General features: G+C 59.5%; 2 protein-coding genes across 6 annotated transcripts in view; one reads left to right on the top strand and one right to left on the bottom strand.

Annotated features, from left to right (window-relative positions):
• The window catches only part of ZNF687 (zinc finger protein 687), a 62,359-nt gene extending 57,133 nt beyond the window's left edge, over window positions 1–5,226 (top strand). For all 4 annotated transcript variants that reach the window (XM_074980977.1, XM_074980976.1, XM_074980978.1 and 1 more), the window contains one exon: window positions 718–5,226. In XM_074980977.1, the coding sequence (XP_074837078.1) occupies window positions 718–1,191 (474 nt within the window). In that variant the 3' untranslated portion in view covers window positions 1,192–5,226. The remainder of the gene's footprint in view (window positions 1–717) is intronic.
• A 388-nt stretch (window positions 5,227–5,614) lies between these two features.
• The window catches only part of LOC142003518 (unconventional myosin-Ie-like), a 33,014-nt gene continuing 11,819 nt past the window's right edge, over window positions 5,615–26,809 (bottom strand). Inside the window, exons 3-28 of one of the 2 annotated variants that reach the window (XM_074980533.1) lie at window positions 25,421–25,510; window positions 21,517–21,611; window positions 20,833–20,920; window positions 20,669–20,758; window positions 19,851–19,982; window positions 19,616–19,750; window positions 19,280–19,412; window positions 18,537–18,733; window positions 18,170–18,250; window positions 17,677–17,763; window positions 15,911–15,997; window positions 15,143–15,310; window positions 14,618–14,703; window positions 14,060–14,141; window positions 13,329–13,435; window positions 12,969–13,067; window positions 12,643–12,787; window positions 11,637–11,751; window positions 11,095–11,264; window positions 10,253–10,398; window positions 9,930–10,076; window positions 9,104–9,261; window positions 8,867–8,947; window positions 8,361–8,556; window positions 7,641–7,822; window positions 5,615–7,035 (exon numbers count right to left, since the gene is read on the bottom strand). In XM_074980533.1, coding sequence (XP_074836634.1) covers window positions 6,959–7,035; window positions 7,641–7,822; window positions 8,361–8,556; window positions 8,867–8,947; window positions 9,104–9,261; window positions 9,930–10,076; window positions 10,253–10,398; window positions 11,095–11,264; window positions 11,637–11,751; window positions 12,643–12,787; window positions 12,969–13,067; window positions 13,329–13,435; window positions 14,060–14,141; window positions 14,618–14,703; window positions 15,143–15,310; window positions 15,911–15,997; window positions 17,677–17,763; window positions 18,170–18,250; window positions 18,537–18,733; window positions 19,280–19,412; window positions 19,616–19,750; window positions 19,851–19,982; window positions 20,669–20,758; window positions 20,833–20,920; window positions 21,517–21,611; window positions 25,421–25,510 — 3,174 coding nt within the window. In that variant the 3' untranslated portion in view covers window positions 5,615–6,958. The remainder of the gene's footprint in view (window positions 7,036–7,640; window positions 7,823–8,360; window positions 8,557–8,866; window positions 8,948–9,103; window positions 9,262–9,929; window positions 10,077–10,252; window positions 10,399–11,094; window positions 11,265–11,636; window positions 11,752–12,642; window positions 12,788–12,968; window positions 13,068–13,328; window positions 13,436–14,059; window positions 14,142–14,617; window positions 14,704–15,142; window positions 15,311–15,910; window positions 15,998–17,676; window positions 17,764–18,169; window positions 18,251–18,536; window positions 18,734–19,279; window positions 19,413–19,615; window positions 19,751–19,850; window positions 19,983–20,668; window positions 20,759–20,832; window positions 20,921–21,516; window positions 21,612–25,420; window positions 25,511–26,809) is intronic. The other variant, XM_074980534.1, reaches the window with a different exon arrangement.

Below are 26,809 nucleotides of genomic sequence, written 5' to 3'. Positions count from 1 at the left end.
CCAACCAGCTGGAGAGTAAGAGCCAGAATAGCCGTGGATTGAGTGTAAAGAAGCCACGTGTTAGAGTTGTTGTTTATCTGTCGATCATCTATTGATAAACATTACATCTGTCTAGATAGGAAAACATAAATATATAAGAAGTAGCAGCTCAGTGCCCTCCCCCAGTGCCCCAGACCTCCCGCTCCCCTCTCTGCTCTAACCCAGGGCCCGTTATGCCTGGCATTCACCAGACCGGCACCACTGCTGCTGCCACGCGCTTCTCTGGGTGCTGGGGCATGCGGTGAGCAGTCTGGGCACGCGGTGCCGAGACGTGTCTTGCTGATCAAAGAGCCGCAGGTTTGCCACCCCTGGACTAGCTGGCCTGGGAGGCCAGCTGCAGCCAGGACCATAGAGGAGTGTTCAGCAGCCCTTCTGGCGTGGAGGCCATGCAGTGAATGGATTTAGGCCCAGGAGCGGATGGGGAGTTGAGGTGGCTGCCAGGGCTGGCTGGCTGTGTTGGGATTTTCATCCAGCCAGAGCTCTCGCAGCTAGGAAGGACCCAAGGGATCATCTTGTCTGAGCGCTGTGGAGCTGCTCCCGGCCCCGCGGCACGGCGAGGGAGGGCTGTGTTGGTTGTGTGGCACATGCCATTGTCTGGCACAAACACACCAGGCCCCGGGAGCCCGGCCCCGGCAGGTAACTGCGCTGGGGTCAAGCTCTCCGAACTCCTCCTTGCAGGTGCCCAGCAGAAAGCGGAAGCTCTCGTCGGACGACGGCGATTCGTGCAGCGAGGAGCCCGACAGCACCACGCCGCCCGCCAAGAACCCCAAGGCCGACCGGAAAGCCCCCTACCGCTGCCGCAAATGCGGCTACATCGCCTGCAGCGCGGCCGACTTCCAGGAGCACATCCCCCAGCACAGGACAGACGAAAGCTCCCACCAGTGCCGGGAGTGCGGCCTGTGCTTCACCTCCCAGGTCTCCCTCAACCGCCACCGCTTCATCACCCACAAGAAAAAGAGGGGGGCGGGGGAGGCAGAGGAGCCCAGCGCCCGCAGCGGCCACGAGGGAGGGGCCCAGCGCTCGGCTGACGGGAAGCTCGTCTGCCAGGTGTGCGGGAAGGGCTTCGACACCCAGCTCAACCTGAAGACGCACTTCCGCACCCACGGCATGGCCTTCATCCGAGCCAGGCAGAACGTGAGCCCCGAGAACTAGGGTGAGGGAGAGGGCGGCACGTGTATATAATCTCTGCGCAGCGCTTTTAGCAGCACCTGGCCGGCTCCCAGCTGGCAGCCCCCATCCCTCCCCGCTCCCTTTTCGTATGAGTAGGTGGGATACGTAAGCTGTGAAGAGAAATGAGATTTCCTTATAAACCCAGAGGAACGTTGGACAGATCGGTGGCCTGGCTGAGCCCAGCGTGGCTGGCAGGCTGGGGATGGGGAGGCTGGAATTACCTGGTATACAGTGCAGGGAAGCAACAGCTTCACGGGGGCAGGAATCAGAGGTCTAGTGTAGCTCTGAGACTACGTGGGCAAGCGAACGGTTCATGCGCTGCTCTGAATGACGGCGAGGGGACCCAGCCGGCTCTGTACGTGACTGCGTGCTTGGATTGCCTCGGGCGGTGGCTTCCCACCATTGGAACAAGGCAGTTGGTCGTCCTGACCCAGCATGGGCATTGCCTGTAGCCCGGGGAACACTCTCCCTAGCTCAGAAGGCAGATGTTGCTTGCCGGCTCAGCTGCTTAACTGGCACCTTTCCCGAGCCGGGTGTCTGCCCTTTCTGACGGGAGCTTCTTCCACTTACTGGGCGTTTGCCTCTGCCATCTTCCCACTTGTCTAAAGGGAGTTTCTCTCCATGAATACTGATGTGAGGAAGCCCTCAGCCACCTCCCAGGATGGGTGGGAATTGGTTACTCTGTTGCTAAGATGATTGCATCAGGATCCAACTTTTTTTTTTTTAGCGTTGCTTATTTTATATTTTCATCTGGAGTTCGGGGAAGAAATCTTGACCTGGCTCTCAGTTAGTCACCTGGTATCTAAACTGACAGCACTGATCAGCACATCACTAACTGTTCACCCACCAATTGCATGTGCACGGGGGGACCCTTGTTATGAATCCTCTTCATAGATTCACTTGCACTAATGGCAACCCATTCTGGATTTTGTGCTCTTTCCCGACAGAAATCCATGGGCTGGGTGGGTGGCTGCAGGGGGCTGGCATTTCAAAGAAGGGGCTGTTCAGCTGCAGGTGATGAGCAGAGCCGCACAGCTCGGAGCGTGTGTCTTGAAAATGAAAGCAGGAGCCTCAGGAAGTGAGGGCTGGCAGGGGAATGGACTGAGAGTCACGGCAGTGCAGTTAACCTTGCGTGGCTGAGAAGCTAGAAACAGCTCAATCTGATCTTTGCCTGCGTCCTAAGGCAATCCTTCGAAAGCACAGATGAGTGGTTAGTCCTGATCCCTTCCACCCTCTTACTTGTGTTTGTAACAGTCTCTCCTTGTGAGCTTTTCTGTCTGCACCAAAAAAGAAAACTGGTCCACGTTACCTGCAAATACTCAGTCTCTTCACAGCCACAAGGGTCAGAGAACAGTTGAACAAAACCAGATTTTGTTGCAGATGGGCTCTTTTGGGGTGGGGGAGAGAGGGAATAAAGGATGTGCCTGACCCTGTGCTTTTCCCCAGGTCTTACTGGTTGAGGGCTGGGCTTTAATCTTAGGTGCAGGGAGAGGTGGAACTCCCTAGGTCCTGCTGCTGCTTTGTGGTGTTTGCCCAGGCTGAGCTGAAAAGACAGGAGTTTTGGTAACAGAAGAGGGTAGCAACCACCCCATGTCCTGGTTTGGAGCTGCTATGATTCCAAAGGAGTCGTGAACAGTTTGTTCAGAGTATCTGGTTTAAAAATTTGTGCCAGGGGTTTCCAGCCTCTCCCAGCTGGTTGTAAATAACGCAGAGGGTAAGCAAGCCTGCTTCATTAGCAGCAGAGCGGGAAACATCAATCTTTTTACAAAAAAAAAAAAAAAAATTATGCAGAATAGAGTTCTTGGACTGTCCCAAATGCTTCCATTCCTCACCTATCCACGCCCAAATTCCTCTTGGCTGCAGTGGTGGGTCCGTGCGTGGTGCCAGCCCACATACTGACAGCACAGCAGCCGGCAGCGCAAACTCTGAAGGGCCTCGGGCCAAGAGGAATGGCAGGAAAACCTCCCTGCAGGTGATGTCCCTTGATGTGAGAGCAAGCACTGCCCTGAAATTCGCCCTTTGTGTTCAGCTTTCATCTCCTCTTCCGCTCCGGTTCTCCATCTCTTACCATCAGTGCCGCACTGTCCACTCCACCAATAACGCATTCCTAGGCCACCTGACCAATGCCACAGCCAAGTCAAGGGCTCGGAAGCATTTTCGTAGCAGTTTGGGACTGTCCAACGTGTGAAGATGGCTGCATCCCTCAATCATGTTTGGGGGAAAAAACAACTTCTTGTTGCTTTGGCTTCAGTTAGGGTGTTTTGTGTGAGTAATTCTTATTTCAGTAACTTAACTTTGGGTTATTTTTTTAATGGTGAATACCTGTGTGTAAAAAGTTCTGTAACATACACTAAAAAAAGCTACTGTTGTGATTTTTTTTTTTGTTTTTGTTTAGAAAAATGTGCTGTTTTTAAGTTTCACTGGGATAATCCCCCGCTTCCCCCCGTCCTGCAGATGGTTCAGTTGAAAGGAACACATGCAGTTCTTTTGTTTTAAATTCATAGTAAACCATTGTTTTGATCCATTGTTTTGAATGTCATGCAGCAGCATATGAGGTTTTAATAAACCTGCACCTTTTACTGTATGTATAAAACTGCAATCAAGTATTCCCAGTGCTTATTGTTACCACTTGCCTTCCCACATGCTCAGCAGCTGCATTGGCGTGGTAACTTTTTCTAAGCCACCTTGCGTGAGTAACCAAGCTGAAATGAAGGTAACTATGTTTTTTAAAATTTCCTCCCAGTTTTTCGCTTATCCTAATGGTCTCCCCTCCCCCACAAAACCCCACACTTTAAAAAAAAATGTGTTAGCTTGGGGCTGTGAAAATGTAAATGCTATTCAATAATATAGACAACCCTAAAATTTCTACCGTTTTAGAGAGGGGAAAAAAACAAATTGCTTTGTAATCTTTGGTGATTTTATTTCCCAAGCACTTCAGTGCCTTTAGATTGACTTCTGTGTTGAAAAAGAAAAAGGAAAAAAAAAATACAGCGAGTTTCTGCATTTTGTTTTTAGAGGGGGGTTGTGAATTGATTATGCTACATTTAAAATATGGGCACTGCAGAAGGCTCTCAGGTATTCCTTATTCTTGTAGTAATAATGCAATTAAAACTTTTAGTGGTTTAACTTTGGCTGTAAATTGTGTTAATTACGTGGTTTTTATGGTTTTCTATAGAGACAGTTCAGTGGAGGTGGTTCTGCAGCCTGGCTCTGAAGTTGGTTCAAGGACAGGTCCAAATCTGGTTACACCCCTGTCCTTCTGGTGTTTAGAGTGTGTTGCATGGCCTGGGTCTGAAATACAACAGTTTGTGTTGTCTTAAGGTAAAAAGTGGGAGAGAGTTTTATCTCACTATGCAAGAACCAGAAGTGGGAAAAGTAACCCAAAAGTTATTTGAGTAAAAGTGCAGCTGGGGTGGGAGGGAATGTACGTAAGTACAAGTCACTGGTGGGGGGGCCCCCTTCAGCCCCCAGAAAACTACAAAGCTATATGCACACAGACGCACACGTCACATCTTTATTGTACTTGGTATTCAGCAGTGAAAACACTGGCACTTTTACTCATAACTTTTGGATGCCTTTTGCCACATCTGGCAAGAACCTGGCAGCATGTTACCTAATGGGAACCCTGCAAAGATCATATCAACCTGGTAATAAATATTTTAAAATTGCATCTCTTTATCTAGGATCTTCACTTGGGCAGCAGTAGAATAAGGGGAGGGACAAACTTTGAATGCAAGAAAGCAGAGGTGGGAAAGGGTAGCCCCCAAAAGTTACTTGAGTAAAAGTACACCTACATTGGGAACAAATGTAATTAAGTAGAAGCGAAAGTAACCCTCTGGAAAATGACTTGAGTAAACATGTAGCAGGAGGGTTTCTACACATTGATTGTACTTGAGTATCCAAGGGATGTTCCATGGATTGGTCGCTTCTCACTTCTAGATACTAAGTAAATCAAGCCGTGACACATTTGTACTTTTACTCAAGTGGTTTTCCACTACACTCTGACTTTTATTTTACTTACACACACCCCCCGCCCCAAAGTAGCTGTACTTTTATTCAAGTAGCTTTTGGGTGTCCTTTTACCACCTCTGTAAGAAAGCATGTGAGGTGTTTGGTTTTTTTTTTAAAGAGACAGCAGCTTGCTGCGAAGGCTGGCTTTCCCGCCATGTTAATGCTGGTCTAGTAACATGGTTTGAAATATTGGTGTATCGCCAGCTATGGAGCAGTTACACTGACTGAGCTGCCAAAGGAAGGAATTTGCCCTGTTATGTGGTATTTGTCTACATGTCAGTTTTGTGGGTATGGCTGCTGGGTAGTGTAAGAAGGTAGTAAGTGGATATGGTGCTGGAGGAATGGACAGGTTGTGTCTGAAGCTGAGGTAATCTGGATAAAAGGTGGCGCAGGGTCGTTTAAACACAGCAGTTTATTACCAGGAGGAAGGTCAAGACTATCCGAGCTGCTGTCCTCAGCTTTTTACAAAATGAGGACTTATGCTAGCTGGGTCTGAGCTGCCAAGCAGCTGTAAAGTGTCTCAGACCAGTACCAGGGTGGGAAACGTCAGCTCCTCTTGGAAGAAGAGGGTGTTTCAATCCGCATTGCAGACCAGTGGCTGGACATGTCCAGGCAAACACACTGAAAGCCCCCTGCCGGCGCCACCAAGGAGAAACAGTGCGATAAGAACAGTGCTGCTTTTCAAAAACCAGAAAAGTCCAGTCCCCCCAGCAGACTTCTCCCCGGGCATTTTGTGTGTCTGTTGCCTTTGTTTGAAGGGAAAACTCATTGCACTGTTTTCCTGGGGTTTGAGCCATATCTGAATCTTCCAGACATTATTTAGATACCTGCAAATGGTAGGGAAGCCACATCTCTGCTGTGTAATGTAAAAAGCAGAACACATCAGCTTCCCTTTGGGCTATGGAAGACAGGCCCATTTAAACAGCTGAACTTAACCTCAGAAACTTGCTGGTCATTCCACTGATAATATTCCTGGGTCCTGCTCTGCCTGCTGAAATGGCCTGTTCGATCACCTGGCAGATTTGATTACAGGGCATGTGTGCTGACAAGGCAGTTTTCCTTTAGTCATTGCTATTAACAAAGAGGAACTGGAGGCTGTCAAGGAAACCTTTAAGGGAGCCAGGCTGTATTCTACTGCCCGTTGGCCTCCTCTAATCACAGGTGAGCCAGTTTGATTCCTCTGTTCCAGTGTAAAATGAAAACCTCAAGTCAACATCCCCCAGGCCGAAGGCTTGCTCGCTGGATTGGTACAGATTTGAGTTCAAACCCTACAGCTGTTTTCAAAAGCTCAGCAGAGATTAGTGTAGAAAATAAACCATCAATTTATTCTTTATGTACAACTGCAGCATAAGGAGTTTTCTACCCTGTGTAACAAACCCCAGCTGCTGTATTTAGGGGGTCTCTAAGCAGCTGGTCTTGTCCCGATGAATCCAAGCAGTAGGTGCTGGTTCCTGAGGGGCTTTCTCAATGTCAGCGAATTGCTGGAGGACAAGTTAACCTGCACCTCTTCCCACGCACCCCAAGGCAACACCTTAGTGGGCTAACACAGCAGAGGAAGAGGGTGCTCAATGTGATCCACTCAGTTGCTTGTAAAGGAGAAGCCTCAGTCAAGCCCTGCAGCAACAGAGAATCCAGGAGCAAGGCTGATGGACTCTGTTCCTCTTTGGATCCTGCAGCTGTCTTCCCTCCTAGATTCCCAGCAAAGAAGGGGTCTGAATCGGAGCAGCTGGCCCGTCCATCAGAGTTTTTCCACATAGTTCCCTGGAAATAGCCCTTCTTTCCCCCGCAGCCTGCCCTGCCACCAGCCGGAGGGCTCTGAAAAGGAAAGAGGTTGGTCAGCAGTACAGAGAGCTGGATCAACCCGCACACCAGCTGGTCTGGAAACTTGACCGAGCCACAGCCATGTCCTACCAAGAGCTGGTGCTTCCCCAGGGCTCAGTGCAATGCAAAGGATGGATAAAGTGCTACAGAGTCAGCTTCAGAGAGCTCACTCGTGATCAAGCTGCTGGCTAGGGAGCACAGACCAGATGACCACATAATGGTCCAGGCCAGCTGAGCGCCCAAAGGCAGGGCACCAGCCAGGAGCACTGACAGTCCTGCTGTATGCTCAATGCTGGTGTAGTCCCAGTGCTGGGCAGAGTGTAATATGAGCACTCAAGCCAGAATCCGAGCACACCTCCCAGCAGAACACCTGCGCCCAGCTGGTATGGGGACCTAGTGCCCCATCCTAATGCAGTGAGTCATCCTCGTCTCTGGGCATTGGAGGACTCAGACCAAGCCCCAGTGAACCTGGAGCACAGCTGGGAATGGAACCCAGGCGTCCGGTCTCCTTGTCACTCACCTGCACGCCCTCCCCTGGGTACAGCCTAGTGGGACCCCTTCCTGTTGCTGGGGGGGGCAGACCCACCCAGCTCGCTCACCTTCTCTAATGATTTCAATGACGTCAGTGGCATTGAAGCTGAGCTCGTCCGTGTCCTGGGCGTCATAGGCGTAGAGGGCGCGGCACTGGGGCAGGCGCGGCTGGGGCTTGGGTTTGGGCTTGGGTTTGGCTCGGCCGCCACCAGGGATGGGTTTGGCCTCTTTGGAGAGCCTCCGCTGTAAGCTAAAGAGAGCAGAGCTCAGCCAGGGCACTCAGCCTGCAGGGCAGGGGCTTTAACCCCTGCTGGGCGCTGCCAGGGCCTTCCTGCAGCAGTGCCTTTAGAACCAGGGCTTGCCCCTGGGGCTGGACAAGGGCCTCCAGGGGGCAGCCCCAGCCAGGGCACTAGCAAAGGGGGCAAGGCAGCACCTCTCCCATCCTGCCCTTGTGAGGCTGCCATCTAGCGGACACTGGGGGAAGCCAAATGGCACCTCAGCAGAAGGCAGTGAAGGGAGCCAGGCCAGATCCGTGGGAAGGGGAGACAGCTGGGCAGGGCAGGGCAGGGTGGTGATTCAGGCTAGGAGCTGTTGGGTTCCCTACCCCCAGTCCTGCTCTCAGGCAGGGGGCTTGGCCTGAGGAAGGGGTGTGGGAGGCTTTCTGTGCTGCTGGCAGGCACACCTGGGTCCCCAGTGGCGGGAGGCTCGTGCTTCTCTGGTGCGGCCAGGGCTGGTCAGCCCCCTGGCCAGGGGGGCCGCACGCTGATCCAGCAGCCCAGGGCACTTACCCAGCCACGCCTTGGTCTGGCACGTTCATGAAGTCCAGGTTGAGCTGGGCCGGGAATGCCTTGGCCCGGGGGCTGGCTCCATGCCTGGGCAGGGTGGGCTGCTCCATGCTGCTCTGCCGGGCTAGGGAGAGGCGGTTCTGGTAGGGGGCCCGGGGCCCAGGACCACCGCCCCGGCTGGTGTTGCCCCTCTTGCTGCCTGGAAGTGGGGGAGGAAGGGTCACTTTGAGCTCTGGGTGGCCCCCAGGCGGCCTCCAACAAGGGCTGCTCTCATTCCTGGGCCATACACACAGGCTGACGTGGCCTTGGCCCTGGCTGGAGTCCAGCTCCTGGGGACTGGAGCGTGGAAAGCAGGTGCTGGCTTGGTGGGCAAGGTAAGGAGGGCACCTGGTAGCCATCTTTCCTGCCCCCCCCCCACCCCGGGAGTGATTGCTGGCTCTGCAGTCATCTGCCCCAGCAATCCTCCCCCCAGCCCTTCCAGCCCCCCTTCTGGAAGAGGAGCCTCCTACCTGCCGCAGGGGCGTTGTTCCAGCCGCTGGGGCGGCTGCTGTTGACACATCTGCTCTTCCGGGTGTCCTTCCGCGTGGGCCCTGCCGTGGGATGACAGCGATGAGCCCTCCCGCTGTGCTCCTGCTCCCCCCCCCACCGCCCCCAACTGCAGCTTCGGGGCCAGGGCTCAGCCCAGGTCCTGCGGCAGTGGGATGGCCTGGGCTCTAGGCGGCCGCCCGCAGGGCTTGGACACTCACGGGCGTTCCTGGGCAGCCCGGGCCCGACGCTGACGATCAGCACCTTCCCGTTGTTCCGCAGCAGCGCCACATCGCCCTGGCAGATCTGGAACTGGATCTGGCGGGAGCCTGCTGCCCCCCAGGGGCCCCAGCCGTCCTTCTTGACTTTGAACTCCAGCCTGGGGAGGGAGAGGAGAGAACAGGGCAGGAGCATGAACCCAGCAGGAGCTCAGCAGCTGAGACATCCAAGCCCAACAGCAGGCGGCAGAAAAGCACCTGGCTCAGCAGGACCCCCTCAGAGGTCCCAGTATGCCGGGGGAGGGAACACAGGGGACTAGCCACTGCCTGGAGCAGCTCGTGTGGCTTTGGTACTCCGCAACCAGCTGCGGCGGCTGGAAGTAACGTCAGTCCCAGCTCTTAACGGGGCACCTGCCTTGAACCGTGACTGTAAGCGCCTTGGGGCTGGTTCTTCGCTCTGTGTTTAACAAAGTAATGGATTAGGTGATGAGCTTTCATGGCCCAGACTTCCAGCTGCCCAGCGCTGAGGCAGTGGGGCTGCCCCCACAGCAGCTCCTCACCTAATACGTTCGTTTGTTAATGTGTCCTAGGAAGATACTAACACGACTCCCTCTCTGTAGCTGCTCTGTCTGGCCAGTGCCTGCCCAGCACCCCGCGTCCATGATTAGATCGTACCCAGGACCAGTTCCCCTGCAAGGGCTGGGCAGGGAACCCCACCCCCAGCTGTCAGCACACCTCATCCCAGCACAGAGGGGAGAACCCAGGAGTCCGGGCTCTCCCAGCCCCTCCCAACCCAGCACAGTCCCCGCTGGCGGCAGCCCGGACTCACTGGTTGCTGAATTTCACGGGCAGCGGCTGGCGCGTCCTCTCCTGGTAGCGCTTGCACAGCAGGCTCAGCAGCTCCGTCTTGAAGACGGACTCCAGGACGCTGTCGTACTGCGGCGCGTGCACGATGAGGAAGTCGTCCTGCAGGGTGCTGGCGGGGGTGAGGGAAGCAGAGGCCGTGTCAGGTGGGGGCGTGAGGGCAACTCAGGGCAGAGCAGAGCTGACTCCAGCCAAGGAAGCAGCAGCCCCAGAGCTGGGTCTGGTCCACACAGCAGCCAGCAGAGGGTGGGGCTGAACCAGCCCCCAGGGCCGCCGATGGGCTCCTACCTCAGGGACACCGACTCAACCCTCTCCAGCTCCACCTGCCGCTTCAGCACCTCCTTGATCACCCCCTTCTCCGGGCCCTGCTTCACCTTCTCCCTCCCGATGAGGTACAGGAACCGGGGTGTCAGGATCAGGTCCCGCTTCACAGTCTGGGGGGGGGGCGAGAGAGGGACTGAGGGGAGCCTGATGCAGGGGTGTGAGAGGGGGAGCCAAGGGGGGACCAGGAGTGGGGGAGGTGGGAGACGCAGCACCCCTTGGCGGTGAGCTAGGAACGAGTGGGGGCTAACAAATAAGAGAGCAGAGCCCAGACCCCAGGCAGGAGGAGGGGCAGGAGGAGAGCCCAGCCCTGGCGTGGGGGGCAAGTGGGAGGCGGGAGGCAGAGCCCGGCCCTGGCGTGGGAGAAGCAGCCCGGGGGGGGCTGGGAGGACGAGAGTAGAATCCAGCCCTGGGGTAGGAGCTGGAGGAACAGAGTCGGGCCAGGGGGGAAACGGGGAGTTGGGGCAGGAGGAGAGGAGCCATAGGGGGAGGCTGGGCAGGGAGACGAGCCCGGCCCGGACAGGGGAAGAAGAGGAGTGGGGAGCCCGGCCCGGCCCAGGACGGAGGTGAGGGGGGAAACTGGCCTGGCCCGGCCCGGCCTGGGCACGGGAGGGAGGTGAGCAGGGAGCCCAGCCCAGCCCTGGTGCGGGAGGGAGGCGAGGGGGGAGCCCGGCCCGGGCGCGGGAGGGAGGCGAGGGGGGAGCTTGGCCCGGCCCTGGTGCGGGAGGGAGGCGAGGGGGGAGCTTGGCCGGGCCCTGGCGGGGGGGGGGTGGGGGGGGCCGCAGCGGGGGCAGCAGCCCTGGCCTCACCTTGAAGCGCCGGTCATACTTGGTGACGGTGTCGGCGAAGTCCACGCGGTCGCGACGCCCCACGAAGCGCCGCAGCTCGGGGCGGCTCTCCAGCCCGATGTAGTCGCCCATGAAGTTGCGGTTGATGCTGTTGCGCCGTCGCTCCTTCTTGTTCAGCAGGATGTTGGAGGCTGGCAGGGGACACGGAGTCGGCCCCTGGGCTCCAGTGCGCCGCAGCCCCGGGGGGGAGGCATCCCGCGAGCTGGAGTCCGCCCCAGGGCTGGCTGGGAGCGATGTGACCAGCCAGGCCGACCTCCCACTCCAGGCACCACAGGCCGGACCCTGCCCCAGGGACCCCCCCCACCCCCGGCAGTGCCCAGCTGGAGTGAAAAGCCCTGATCCTGAAGCCCCAGCCCTCTGGGACTGCTGCAGCCCTGCACAGCGGGGGCAGCTCCGGGGTGGGGTGGGGAAGCGCCTGGCACAGCTGGGCCCTGCTCGGTGACACGCCCCTCACGCAGCTGCTGGCGGGGCTGGGCCTGGTTCGGCGAGGGGAAGGGACGTACCTTCCTCCCGCATGCGGATGTACTTGCGCACGGCCACGTGCTTGCGCCAGGCCTTCTGGATGACGCGGGCGTAGCCGTCGTAGCGCCGCTCCCGCATCTCCTCCAGCAGGAACAGCTGTGGGGGCAGGGGAGAGGGGTGGGCTGAGGTCTCCCCAGGAGGTGTCCTCCCCCCCGCCCCCGCACACCAGGCCTAGCTGGGCCCTGCTCCCAGCACCACTTCCCTGGGGGGGTGGGGGGGGGCGGGTCCTAACTCCCTAACCCCAGCTGGGAGCAGCTGCGCCCCCCCCCCCCCCCCCATGTGACCATCTCCACCCGGACTCGGTAACTTCAGTGCCTGGGCACCCCCATTGGGGCCCCCCCCCCACTCACCCACGTCAGAGACCTGCTTCCCCCCCCCCTCCCCCCGCAGGGGATCAGTTCCCCTCCTACCTCCAGGGACCCCTCTGCCCCACTCAACCACTCTAGAGACCTGCCCCCTCCATAGATGGGCCCCCCCAAGTCCAGGGAGCCCTCCCCCCTCCAGTCACCCACTCCAGAGACCTGCCCCCCCCCACTGCAGGTGATCAGTTCCCCTCCTACCTCCAGGGACCCCACTGCCCCTTCAACCACTCCAGAGACCTGCCCCCCGCCCCCACTGCAGGTGATCAGTTCCCCTCCTACCTCCATGGACCCCACTGCCCCTTCAACCACTCCAGAGACCTGCCCTCTCCTGCCTCCAGGGACGCCCCCTCCTCCACAGACCTACCCCCTCACCCTCCAGTCCAGGGGCCCCCTCCCCCTCCAGTCACCCACCCCAGAGAACATCCCCACCCCACCCTCAGGGGGTCAGTCCCCCTTGCCACAGGGACCCCACTTCAGGGACCCCCCCCCCCAGTTTGCCCCTCGGGGGGGGGGTCATTCCCCCAAACATACATTCCAAGGCCTCTTCCCTCCCTGCTCCCCTCAGCAGGCAGACCCCCCCTCCACCCCTTCCCCTGCCCCCACAGCCTGTGCCCTTCTTGCTCACCGACTCGGGGGCCTTGATGAAGACCTTGCTCTGGCCCAGCTGGTACTGGTCTGGGTCCATGTTGACCGACCGCAGCAGGTGCACCACACCCCCCTTTTCGTCCCCCTGCCAGGCCGGCCACGTCTCGGGGGTGAGGATGGCGTACCTGGGCCGGGGGAGGGGGCGGGCGGGAAACAGGACAGAGAGGCCCCAGGGCTGTTAAAGGAGCTGGGGGTGGGGCAGGAAACACACCTACCTCCATGTGCTCATATGCCCCTCCCACCGCCCCTGCTTGGGGACAAACCTGGGTCCTGCGCCCAGCGCCCGGGGGCAGGGGGGGCTCCTACCTTTGCAGAAACTTGCGGAAGACTCGCCTGTAGGCGTAGCCAGCCCGGCGCACCCGGATGTTCTCCCGCAGGCCCAAATATTCCACCTGGTGCTTCACCCTGGTGGGAGCGACAGCGGGATGAGGATGGGGAGGGGTAACCAGCAGCCCTGCTCCCCTGCCAGCTGGGCAGCCCCCCCTGGCCCCCCCAGGGAGAGGGGTCCAGTCACAGGCAATTCTTGGCGAGGCCAACCAGCCCCCGCCCCAGCCCAAGCGCTGGGGACGGGCTGGAGAGGGCAGAGGAATGAACATAGGCACAGGCTGGGAGTGGGGGTGTCGGGGGTGCAAAGGGGAGGGACAAGCAGCTGGCCCCTGCCCCCACCTGCTCTCCTCCCAGTCGCGGGGGCGCTTGGTCTCGCTGGGTTTGATGCAGCGGATGTAGTGGGGGGTGCACTTGGTCAGCGCGCTCACCAGGTCGTTGGCTTGTTTCTGCAATGGAGCAACGAAACCGCAGTCCCAAAAGATGCGTCTCTCTCTATGGACCACACACCCCCGCCCCCAGCCTCCAGCCACCCCCATCTTCCTTTGCCCCTTTAAACAGGGCACTGCTTGGCGCTCCCATACCAGGGTGCTGGGCAATACCCCAGGACAGCAGCAATATCTGCGCCCTACGGTAATAAAGCTCAGCGTTCCTGTCCTATGCGTCTCTAGCCCCACCCTCCCGGCCAAGCTCCCCAATCCCCCCCGCATCCCCGCACTCAATGGCGCAGCCAGGGATTGCTGAGCTGCTGCTGGCTCTGGGGTGGAGCGTGGCTGCTGCTGGGTAGCTCTCGGGGTGCTGTGCCCAATGGGACCTGCAGGGGGACTCGGAGGGCACACACCAGTGGGGGATAAACCCGCTGAGCATCACTAGCTGAAAAGCAGCTGAGCCGTGCAGGGAGGGATGGGCCAAGCAGAGCTCCAGGAGCTGGACTGGATGGGCTCCCCCATTGCCTGTCCCAGCCCATGAGCCAGAATAATCCCCCAGTGACTCCAAACAGCTGGGGGGAGGCCCACAGATGAGGGTCCCACACTGGGAGGGGAAGGGCCAGACCCCCAGTTCCCCACGGGTACCTTGATCTTACTCCCAGCTGTGGTGGGGCGTCCCTTCTTCTCTGCATTGATGTTCTCAGGAAAAAGGTCCCGGATGAAGGGGCTGTGGTTGGGAGGGGAGAGGAGGGAATTAAGCCCATGCCTTGTGGGGGGAGGTTTGGGGAGGGACAGACTGCGAGAAGCCCTTGCCAGCTCAGGAGCAACCCAGGATGGGACGAGTTTGTTGGGCCTCAGCTCCCATGGATGCATGTCAAGAGCACAAACTCCACCATGGTGTTGGGCCATCTCCCTTGCCAGAGGGGCCAGGGACTGGGCTGACATCCCACTACCCCCTTCCCCTCCCCTCCTCTCAACCACCCAAGGGCATCCTCCAGGACAGGGTTATGGGCACAGACACGTAACCCAATACCCGGGGAGTATTTAGCACTTACCAGCTCCGTGTCCTAAAGCAGCAGCACTGGGCTTAGACCCCAGGAGTGCTGGTTCCCAGCCATCCCACCCAGAGCCAGGAGAGAACCCAGCCATGCCGGGGCCCAGCTCTAACCATGAGCATGCACTGCCCAGGGAAGCTGCACTCACTGCTCACTGCTCTGCATCAGCGCGATGAGGTCGGTGAAGAGCACGTCCCGGTTGCGCTCGCAGAATCCATCTACATCGTAGGAGACCTGAGGGCCAGAGAGCTGGGATCTCAGCAACAGGCCAGGGAACACCCTGCCTATGGTCACCTGGAGCTGGGGGTGGCGGGGGCAGAGCCCTGCCCAAGGGGACCGAGCCATCCCCGGCATGTGGCCAACATTCCCCCGGGGGGGGGGGGGGGGGGCGGGGTGGTGGCTGCCCACAGCCAGGCCCACCATGGCCAGGGAGCGTTTTGGAGGGGGGGGGGGGGGTGTTGCCTGGGTACAAGTCATGCCCCAGTCCCTGCCAAAAGGCCTGAGAAGAGGCAACGTGCCAAGGCCCCCAACCCAGTCCCATTCCCAAGTGTGAGCTGCCCCTCCCAGCCTGAGCCCCTCACCCTCCAGCCCAATCTACACACCCCAACCCACAGGACCCCTGTTCCCCCTCCCCATTCTCCCCAATCCCCCCGCCCCAGCACCCCGCACCGACCTTGCCAGCATAATGATGGATGATGAAGCCCTTGTTCCAGCTGTTGAAATGCTGGTGGGTGCCCACGGCCATCTGCAGCTTCTGCAGCAGGGTCTGGTCGGCACCCTCACCCTTGGCGTGCATGGTCGCACACACGTCGTCCAGGATGCTCATGAGCCCCGGCGGGTTCTGGCGGGGGTGGGGAGAAATCAGCGCTCCAGTCAGCCGGGGGGGGGGGCCACCCCCTGCTGGGCAGCTGTGGTGCTGCAATGAGGTAGGTTTGGGGTCCCCCCACAGCCCCTGATGAAGTGAGAGGGACCAGACCAGTGTGTGTGTGTGTGTGCGCGCATGCGCACACACATGCGCCCCGCCCCCGTACACTCTGGCCTTAAAGGAGCAGCAACCCCCCCCCCCCGCCCCCCAAATACTTCACACGATCCCACTGAAGGCACGGCTGGAGGGGCCCTACCATTGCTGGCTGACCCTTGTTAAGAACAGGACTGAGATCGTCAGGGGACACACACACACACACACACACAATGGCGGGGGGGAGGGGGGGTGCATCCCAGGTTCCCAGGTGACAAAGGAGATCCTGATTACAGGTGGGCCGGGGGAGGAGGGGTCGAGCCCCCCCCCCACTTCAAGCTGAACTGGCTTCAGGGAGGGCCAGTAATTAAGGATCCAGGCTCCCCAGGGATCAGTTGGGGCGGGGGGGGGCCCACAGGCTGTCCTCTGTCCGTCCATCCCCCGCCCATGGGGCCTGTGGGGCGGGGACAACTGCTGGCTCACCACTTTGCTCTCGATCAGGTCACAGACGATTTTGTTGTTGAAATAATCAATGGGGCTCCAGCGAATCCCTTCCTGGATGTACTCCTCCTGCCGGGGGGGTGATGTGGGGGTTGGGATTAGGGCAGCCCCAGATCTCGGGGGGTGGTGGGGGGAGGAGCAGGGGGTCGCCTCTGCCAGCCCCTGAGTCTAGAGGCCTGGGGTGGGGGGTGGGCAGGCAGGCAGGGAAGGAGTCAACCACATAATCCCTTGCACTTCCCTAGCACATCCCCAGCCTGCCCAGCATGGCTGAACTGCAGCTACCTCTGGGGAGGGTGCAACCCCAGGCGCCATCAGTAGAGCAGGGGGCGAATTCTGCATCTGGCCAGACAGGGCAGGGATCTCACCCAGGCCCCCTTTCTTCAGGGTGGGCTCAGATTGCCTCAGGCTGAGCTGATCCAGCTTGGGAATGGGTGGTAGGTCAGTTCTCAAGCTCCCCATCAAACGCCAGCAGGGTCCCTCCAGGGGATGTTGCGGGCAGACCAACAGCTGCTCAGATGCCAAGTAGCAAAGCTGGGGCTAGTCCCAGTGACCCAGACAATCCCTTCCCTGGCCTGCCAGCCTGGCCCTCCCCAACCCAAGCACCCAGCCCTGCTGAGTGGGAGGGCGATGGAACAGGGGTGTAGTAGGTGCGGGGGAGGAGGCAGATGCAAGGCAGAGGGAGGAGCTGATGTGGGATGGTAATGGGTTGGGGAGCTCAGGCCATGGGGTTGCCAGTCACCCATGCCCCAGTGGCCATGAGATCAGACCCAGGAGCTCTGGCACCCCGAGCACAGGATGTAACCAACCCTCCCTGCCATTCTGCTGGGGGCTCTGACCTCACAGCCTCTGGGACCACAAGCTGGAGTCCACAGGCCCAACTCTGGCAGCACCAAGGCAGAGGTTTTGAACCCTCTCCTAGGTGACCCGACTCCTGGAGGGGCTGAGAGAGCCATGCTCTAATGGCAGCGTAGTCTAGTGGGCAGAGCACTGGGCTGTGACTTGGTAGACCAGGCTTTGAGTCCCCTGACTGCCCTGCTGGGGACCAGGATTCCCTGTAGGTTGAGCAGTTGGGTGGCTGCCCAGGAGAGAGTCAGGTGCTGCCCTGCTGCCTAGCAGAGAGCCGGCAGCGTGTGTTTCTACTGGTGGTGCACTGCCACCTGTGTCTTGGTGCACCTAGCAAAATTTATTCCACCCAAGGTTGGGAAAAATTAGATGGAACCCTGCTGGGGACGCTGAGAAAGTCACTTCTCCCATTCTGGGCCTCAGTTTCCCCACCTATAAAATGGGCGAGCCCACCAGATCTCCATCTCAGTGATCAGGAGTGGCACGCGATCCACCTCACCCAGTGTCGGAGGGGGGCACCCCAGCTGCAAGTCAGTGGCAGGAGGCTGTAGTTGCAGGTGCCAGCCGCCAGAGGCACACGTGGGCGCTTAGATTGCGCTGCCCACAGGCACTCCAACTTGGTTGGGGCCTGCACTGCGCCAGGCACTGTACAAATACTGAGGGACCCCGGAGGCAACGGCTGGGATAGGAAACTGAGGCACAAAGAGGGGCAGCGTCTTGCTCAGGGTCAACAACAGAGCTGGGATCAGCACCCAGGGGTCCTGGGCTCCAGCTCAGCACTTCATCCACCCGCCACGCTGCCTCACGACCCCATTGGCTGAGCCCCCGGAACAGCCCCTCCCCCACCCCAACCTCTGCCCCTCCCCTGCCCCCTCTTCCCCCCCGCCCCCCCACCCGGCCCTCACCTGTTCCGCCTTCAGCGTGAGCTCGATGAAGATCTGCTGCAGCTTCTCATTCACAAAGTTGATGCAGAATTGCTCAAAGCCGTTTTTCTGGGGGAGGGGCCAAAACCAGACTCGTCAGGTATCCGGGGGCCCCACCGGGCCAGGCCGGGCTGGCGCTAAGACCCCCCCCCACCCCAACGGGAGGCACAGCGCGACCAAAGAGGGCTCAGGCTGTCCCCCAGCAGCAGCCACGGGGCACTGAGATGGGCCAAGGCACCCATCTCCCAATCGGCATGTCACCCCCCCCACACACACACCGCCTCCCCCCCGTGCGTCCCCCACGCTGCACACCCCGGAGGGGAGGGAGCGGCAAAGGCTCAGCGGAGCAGGGACCCCGGATCTCCCCAACGCCACCTCAACTCTTGCACGGTCCCGAGCCTCGGCCACTGGGGAGGTGGTGGGGGCCGAGGCCTGCAGAGCTGGGATGGGTCTCTCGGCCCCTGCCCCCCGGTACCTGGAAAATCTCGAAGCCGTAGATGTCCAGCACCCCGATGTTATACTCCTCGTGGTCCTTCTGCATCGCTCGGTTGACGGCCTGTGGGGTAGCGCGGAGGGAGCCAAGCTTCAGGGTTTTGCCTGGGAAAGGGCAGGCTGGACGCTCACTTTCAGCGTGTGCGCTGGGGTGGGGTGTGACAGAGGCCTGGGAGGGTCTCCGATGTGGGGAGCAGCCGAGATGTGGGATAAGGGGGATTGGACGCCAGGCCCCAAAGAGAGCAAGTGGGTCGGGTGGCTCAGCTGAGCTGCTCCACACGAGAGAGTTCGTGGTGCCCCCTGCTCCCGGCTGGAGCGCCAGGGCCAGGCCTTGGAGGCGAGACACTCACGTCCACCAGGTAGTCGAAGAGCCGGGCGTACAGCGCCTTGGCGAGGGCGTCACGGGAGAAGCTGGCCTGCTCGGCGTTCAGCATCACGTCGATCACCTCCGACCTGCCGCCCCACCGGCTGTCCATCTTGCGGCTGGTCAGCTTCTCCTTCAGCTGGCCCTGGTCGATGCCCAGCAGGTAGGCGGGGAAAGCCAGGACTGGGGGAGGGGAAGGAAAAGGGGAGGGCATTAGGGGCACGGCTCCCCCCTTCACCCCTACACAGGCAGCTGTATTTGCCTCCCCTCAGGGTGTCTTCGGACCCCACGTGTCCGGAGGAAGAGGCTGGAAGGGGGCAGGGAACAGGCCCCCCAAAGGATGGAGGCGGATACATCTCGTCAGGGCCCGAGGTCCCCATCCAAAGCCAGACCCCAAAGGGAGTTTCTCCAGGTGCCAAGCGAGGCTTCGACAACCCCAGACTCCAATGGGGCCTCCCCTGCATGCACCCCCCCGGCCATGCTTGACGGACCCCCCGACTCCCCACCCACCACGAGCCAGATTCTGCACCAGCCCGAGAGGGCCTCCCTGTACCCCTGCACCCCAAGCCAGGCCCTGCTGCGATACCCCCGGACCACACCCCAATGCCAGCGCCAGGAGGGACCCCTTCACCCATCCCCAGGCAGGACTGACCCCCCACTCCACAGCCACTGTGAGCCCCCCCCACCCGAGACAGCCCCCCCCCCCATGTGCCCTGCCCCCCCACTCACAATCCTCGCTCTCCACTGCGGCGTAGTTGGCCACCTCCCGGAAGCTGATGTTGCCCAGGTGAAGGATCCCAGCCACAATCTGCAGCACCAGCTCCTGCTCCTCCTCGAAGAGGCCCACCACGGCCATGGCCGCCTGGGGAGAGGCAGGGAGCAAGCGTCAGGCTGGGAGCTCAGGAGGATGCGGAGTCGGGGGGCACCGGGGGAGGGTTGGGGCATCATGAGGGGAGTGGGGGCAGGGGAATTCGGGTGGTGGCAGGAGGATGAGGGGCCCAGGGACACTGTGGGAAGAAGTGAGCTCCTTGCACCGACCCGGTTGTGTCGCACACGCACACGCACCAGCGTCTCCTGGAACTCCTGCCGGTCGTTCATGTCGTCCACCTTGTAGGACGCCGACTGGTTGAGGTAGTAGTAATAGTCCGGGCTGGTGATGCCCAGGTTCTCGCGCTGCTCCGGGGAGGCCCCCTCCAGCAGCTGGCCGGGAGAGAGGACCGAGATGGGGGCGGGGGCGTCAAACACTGGCGGAGGGGGCAGCACAGACCCCTCCCCCACATCCCAGCCCTGCCCCTCGCACCTGGTAGTAGATGTGGAAGTTCCTCTCGCCGGGGTTCTGGCTCACCACCCGCGACTTCTCCAGCAGGAAGTTGGAGATCTTGCCCCCGTCGGGCTCCCCGCCCCGGCTGAACTGGATCTCAAAGTACTTGCCCTGGGGCGGGAGGGGAGGCTGGGTGAGCCAGGCCGCCCAGCCAGGTCCTCGCAACAGAGACGTCAGCCCCGGAGCATCATGACAGCAACACCCCTTGAGGCCAAGGCCCTGCCTGAGCTCCTCCCTCGCAGCAACCATCTCCTGGGAGCCTGAATGCCTAGGCTCTGTCCCCAGCTCCAGGAGGGGAGTGAGGGCCAGTGGTTAGAGCAGGCAGGACTTGGAGTCAGGACTGCTGGGTTCTGTTCCTGGCTCTGCGGGAGGAGTGGGATCTGGCTCTAACAGGCTAGAATGGGGAGGGGCTGGGAGTCAGGACTCCTGAGTTCTGTTCCCACCTGCGGGAAGGGAATAGGGGCTAGTAGTTACAGCAGGCAGGATTTCTGAGCCAGGACTCCCGAGTTCAATTCCCCAGCTTTGGTGGCGGAGCAGGTCTAGTGACCGTCGCAGGAGGAGACGGGGAACCTGGACATCTGGGCTCTATTCCCAGCTCTGCCACTGACGCATTACAACAGGTCCTGGCCCTGCTCGGTGCCTCAGTTTCCCCATCCGTAAAGTGCAGCGAATGGGTACAAGCTGCTGGGATGGGGCTGCATTGGTTAGTGGCTGCGAGGCATGCAGCAGGGCTGCCTGTCTGCTGGGTGCCGCCGATGTGGGGCCGGGGGGGCGGGCCAGGAGCCCGGGGCACTCACAAAGCGGCTGGAGTTGTTGTTGCGCACGGTCTTGGCGTTTCCAAAGGCCTCCAGGAGCGGGTTGGATTTCAGGATGATGTCCTTGACGTGCTGGGGGGGAGAAGGGGGCCCGTGAGACGAGGCCACTGGCTCCAGCCCCGTCTCCCAGCCACGCCCTGTGGTACCTGCACTTTGGGGCCTCCACCAGACACCTTGGAGATGTAGCTCATGATGTACTTGGCTGCCACAGTCTTTCCTGCGCCGCTCTCACCGCTGCAAGAGAGAAGGGGGAACGCTGCCGTTTCCGCCTGCCACGGAGGACACCCCACCGAAACCCGGCCCCTCCCAGCAGCTGGGGGATAGCAGGAGGGGACAGGCTGGCTGGTTGCAGCTACATTTCCCTATCCTGCTGGTAGCCAGGCAGCAACTCCGCTTTAAGGCAGGCAGGATGGCCCAGTGACAAGGGCATGAGCCAAAATTCAGCTCTCTGCTCCGCCAACCCCTTAGCCTTTGGGTGCCTCAGTTCGTATGCAGAAAGGAAGGTGAGGGCCAGGACCTGCCCCAGCACAGCAGCTACACCCGCCCTACTGGGGCTGCCTGCAGGCCTGTGCCTCGGTTTCCCTAGCAGTAGACCGTACAGGACAACGCAAAACTGCCATGGGGGGTCGGGGGGGAGGCTCTCTCAGCAGTCGCTACCTCTGTGCTGGAGGGTTATGGCTGGCCAGATACAGAGTCATGCTGCCCCAGCACCCCCAGTGTGTGAGTAGGCCCCACACAGGTCTCCAAGCTCAAACCTGGCACATGCCCAGGTGTGGATGCTCCATCCTGCCCCCCAGTGGCTCCAGCCCCCATTCTCGGCCCCGCCCTACCTGATGATGACGCACTGGTTCTCCCCGTCAATCAGCATGTTGCGGTACATGTTATCGGCCAGGGCATAGATGTGGGGCGGGTTCTCGTACTGAGCCTGCAACCAACGCAAGGCCAGAGACTTGGTTATCCCACGGCGTGGGCCATTTGCAGGCAGGGAGGTGGCAGGGGAAGAGAGGGGCTTACGCTGAGGCCCCCTTCCACTCCTCATGCTGGTGACCCAAGCCAGGAGGGTTCCCTCTATTTTTTTTCCCATCCGTGAGTGGCATAAATTTTGTTCTGTGCACGTAGGCATCTATGGATGTGCACCACCCACAGAAACATAGGCTGCCAGCTGCGGGCCACTCTGCAGAGACGATTCTGAGTGGCGCACGGGGAGCTCTGGCCCTGCCCCTCCTCCTCCCTCATGCAGCATGGGAAGGGGTCAGAACACGGCCGAGGCCAGGGCCCCTGCTGCAGCACTGGGCCAGGGTTGTGGTGTGGAGTGCTGGGCCCCCACAGAACGTGGAGTCAGAGCCCCCGAGTGGATGCAGGGTCAGGCCTGGAGTGCAGGCCCACACCGGGCATAAGGCCGGGGCCACCACTGGGGCTGGATCTTATGGGGCCAGGGTCCTCACCAGGTGCAGGGCCAGGCCTGGAGTGTGCATGTCTCACCGTGAGCCGGGGCCCCCACTGGAGCGCCGGGCCAGGCCCAGATCGCGTGGCCCACACTGGAGCACAGGGCCCCTGCCAGGGTCGGGGGTGCAAGGTCCCTGCCAGGATGCGGGGTCCCCTCTGTGGAATTCGTGCCCCGACACAGCAGCCCCGCCAGAGCACGGGGCTCTACTCCCAGGAGCACCGGGCCTCAGCCAGATTTCATGACACTCAGACCACAGAGACAGGCCAAAAGTCCAGTTTTGGCACTCTGCCCCGGAAAGGCTGCTGACCCCTGTGCTAGAGTCTTGCTAAGTGTTCTGGGGACAGTGACCTCCAAACAACACAGGGCACGGGGAGGCAGAGGATGAGGTCTCCCCCCGCACGTCATCCCTTTGCCCCGCCCCCCAGGAACAGACAGGAGTGAGCCCTCCCAGGGATGGCAGATCAGTGCCGCCCTTCCCCATTTCACAGGCGGGGTAACTGAGGCACAGAACAGTGAAATGACGCTGAGACAGCAAAGCAAGCAGAGCGCCTGGAGGCCACTTTAGCCTGCAGGAACGACACCAAGCCAGGAAGGTGCCTGCACCTGCCGCTAGGGGGCAGGCCGGGTGCAAGGCAGCTCCCACGGGGCAGGGGATGAGGTGTATCCTGTTGCTGATCTCACCTGGCTGGCACGGGGGCGGATTGCGCACACCCCCTCAGCGCCCGGCAGCCGGGCGGGGCTCCTGGCTGACATTGGAGGAGAGAATTCCTGCCGGGCTGACTCACCCGCCGGGCAAATTCTCTGCCTCTCCCAGGGGCAGAGGGACACTTTCCCTGCTGGATTCACACCCAGGGCTCCCCCGCCCTGTGCAGGGCATAGAGCAGGGAAAGCCATCTTCAAACTCCAGCCTGGCCTGGCTTAACCAATGCTCTTGATCTGCTGACGCCTGCAGATCTGCCTGTAGCCTGCTCCTGGGGACACCAGAGCGGGGACCCTGGGATCCCCCCATGCGGGGGGCCGGCCCCTCTCTGCTACAGAGCCAGACAGCAGCAACCGAGTGGAGCGTCTAATTCAAGACCCAGCCAGTCCAGAAGTGGAGGCAGAGCCGTCCTGAGCGGGGAGGGGGGCTGGGGCAGCCCCTCCCCAGCACCCCAGAAATAGGGCCTGGGACAAGCCCCTCGCACCCAAGGCCCCCCCTCCTGCTCTGACCCCACCCTCACCTGCGTCCGGACCAACCTGGCTGGGGATCACCTGGGGCAGGGCGCCATGGCAACCACAGGGGTCACTTCCTGTTAGCCCCCCCCATGGTGAGTGTGGGGGTGTCCAAGGGGAGGTGACCCCCGCTGCTGTCTCCCACCCCTGGGGCTGTGCCCTGCCCCAGGCAACCCTCCCCACTCCCGTCCCTAGAACGGCCAAAGCGGCTGCCACAGGGCCCCCAAGAGCACACAGCCTGGAGTGGCTGCCCCACTTTGTCTGATGGCTGGGACGGCCCTGGCAGGAGGCTTTGGAAAAAGGGGGAACTGACCTGCCCTCCACAGCCCTCTCCTGCCATGTACCAGTGGATCCCCGTGGCTCCCAACCAGCTGGAGGGAACACAGGCTAACAAGGGGGCGGGATGGCTCAGTGGTTAGAGCATTAGCCTGCTAAACCCAGGGTTGTGAGCTCTGTCCTTGAGAGGCCATTTAGAGATCTGGGGCAAAGAGCTCAAAAAGGGGGAGGGAGCTTGGTCCTGCCAAGAGGGCAGGGGACTGGACTCAATGACTTCCTGAGGTTCCTTCCAGCTCTATGAGATGTGATGGTATCTCCACATATTATAGTGATGCCAACCCACCTCTGCAAAGCACAGAGAGGTTAAGGAATTACAGCCACTGTCTGTTACTGTAACCAGCCCACAGCTCAGCTGTTAGCCAGTGAACCATCCAGGCCAACTAAGTGACAAATTCCCTTTACTGTGTAACACTGACAGACCTGGGTTGCCAGCACCAGGAACTGAACCTAGGATCGGAGGGGCTGAAGCCCTGTGCTCCACCACATGAGCTAAAGGCCCCCTGGCTCTCAGCCAAAGCTGTAGACCAGAGACTTCACTCACCCTAATATGAGGTCTCAGCACCTCTGGGTACTATAACTGGATCAGAGGAGAGGTGCAGGCAACAGCCAGAAGGGACCATTATGATCCTCTGGTCCAACCTCTTCTATAGCCCAGGCCAGAGAACCTCACCCAGAGGTTCCCATATCTGGTGGCTGAGCTAGAGAAGAGCATTTAGAAAAAAACATCCTGCCTTGATTCCAAGCCTGTGACTCATGGAAAATCCCCCTTAGGAAATTGTTCCAAGGGGTAATGGCCCTGCAGGGCAAAAACCCTTTTGCCTTATCAGAATTTGTCTTCAGCAGCTTCCAGCTCCTGGCTCTCATTCTGCCTTTGTCTGCTGGAGAGCTGTCCCCTAGCAGGAGAAATCTTGTACGTACTTAGGGATGATCATCATGTCCCCTCAGCCCTCTTCTTCGTAAACTAAACAGATTAAATCCCCCGCCCCCAGAGGGCAGGTTTTCTAGACCCCAAATCATTCTTCTGGCTCTTACGTCAGCTTTCTCTATTCGCCAACACTCTGGTGGAAGTGTGGACACCAGAAATGGAGATGTGGACCCTGTAGCGGTCTCCCAACAGCCACGTCCACAATACACCACTGTCGCCACTGTTTCCATCGGTGCGCGGGTGGCTGTGGATGCTCTGCTCATCTGCCAGGTGGCATTTGAATCTCTCTCTGCCAGTGTTCACTCTTGTTTTTTTTCCCTCCCGTGCAGAATAAATTTTGTTCTGTGCACTGAAGCATGTGCAGAAGTGCACCACCAACAGAAACACACGCTGCTGGCTGTGAGGACTCTGCTAATCAGCTGAGCGGCACCTGACTCCTGGCTGGCCGCCCAAGCACACAGCTTACAGGGAACACTGATTTACACCTGTTTCTCTGAAAGCCTATTAGCCAAAGTGCCATGGCAAAAGTTTGGATAAAAAGACAGAGAGCCCTGGCCGGCGCTGCAAGGTGGACGAGCCACGACAGCTCGCTGCTGAATGGGCCCTGCCCTCACTATGATCTGAATCAAATCTGTGTTCCCCCCGAATCCTGCTGTATAACTACCCTGCAGAGAGGTGCCCTGGCTCCCACTCAACTGCCCCTGATGCAGGGTAGGGGCACAGCAAAATTGGACCCCCACCCAGTGTGGCAGGGGTGTTCAGAGGGCTGGTTCCCCAGCGTTCCTGCCCCCTCCCTCCATGCGCCATTACTCACGGCTCCCTGGTACATGTCAATCTCGCGATCGGTGAAGTAGGGCAGCTGCTTGAAGGGGTTGACGGAGATGAGGACCGGCCCGATGTACGTCTGGGGGTTCTGGGCTAAGGACCAACCAGAGACAACAGGAAGGGGAAAAAGCAACAGAAAAGAACCCAGGAGGACATGGAGGCTCCTGAGAGCCTTACCCAGAGCCGGACAGCCCACCCTGTATGAAAAGGGCCAACCACAGTCACCACACGCAACCACAGACCTGGGTGAACATGTGTCACCCTCCAACACACCCCACAGCTGCATAGCAGCACACGCACGGATGCAGCTACCCACTGGTAAAACGTGCGCCATGTTCCCTTCTAGGGCAATAACCGACGACCTCTTTCCGGCTAACAGAGCACCCCTTTTCCACAAGCAGTAGCGGGGAACACAGAGGGGAGTTCTTTCCCATGCAAGGGGCCATTTTATCATCACCACCCATACATTATAAATGCCCGTCAGGCTGATGTACCTGACGAGAAAGGGCCCCTGCATTTACAAGTAAATGCCCTACCCTGGGGAATGAATAGAAACACCAAGGATCAGACTCACAGAGTTGGAAGAGACCTCAGGAGGTCAAGTCCAAGGCCCTGCAGGAGCAACCCCAACTAAATCAGCCCAGCCAGGGCTTTGTCAAGCTGGGACTTAAAAACCTCCAGGGATGGAGATTCCACCACCTCCCCAGGTAACCCATTCCAGTGCTTCACCACCCTCCTGGTAAAAGAGTGTTTCCTAATATCCAACCAAGGCCTCCCCTTCAGCAACTCAAACCATTCTGCCACCTGTCACCACTGAGAACAGTCTCTCTCCATCCCCTTGAGAGCCCCTCTTCAGGGAGTTGAAGGCTATCATCAAATCCCCCCTCACTCTTCTCTTCTGCAGACTATATCCCTCAACCTTTTCTCATAAGTCACCGGCTCCAGCCCCCTAATCATTTTCGTTGCCCTCCGCTGAATCTACTCCAATGCGTCCACATTCTTTCTTCATTTTGGGGCCCAGAATTGGACGCAATTCTCCAGATGTGGCCTCACAAGTGCCAAGTAAAGGGGAATAATAACATCTCTAGATCTGCTGGAAATGCTCCTCCTAATGCACCCCAATATGCCGTTAGCCTTCTTGGCTACAAGGGCACACTGTTGACTCATATCTAGCTTCTGACCCTGTAAACCCCAGGTCCTCTTCTGCAGAACTGCTGCTTAGCCAGCCAGTCCCCAGCCTATAGCAGTGCTTGGGATTCTTCCGTCCCAAGTGCAGGACTCTGCACTGGTTGAACCTCGTCAGATTTCTTTTGGCCCAATCCTCCAATTTATCTAGCCAGTCAGTCAACATATGGAAGAAACTTGCAGCAATTCTCTT

The sequence above is a fragment of the Carettochelys insculpta genome, chromosome 30 (genome assembly GCF_033958435.1).
Source record: "Carettochelys insculpta isolate YL-2023 chromosome 30, ASM3395843v1, whole genome shotgun sequence".
Classification (NCBI taxonomy): Eukaryota; Metazoa; Chordata; order Testudines; family Carettochelyidae; genus Carettochelys; species Carettochelys insculpta.
This window is presented reverse-complemented; position numbering and strand designations above follow the sequence as displayed.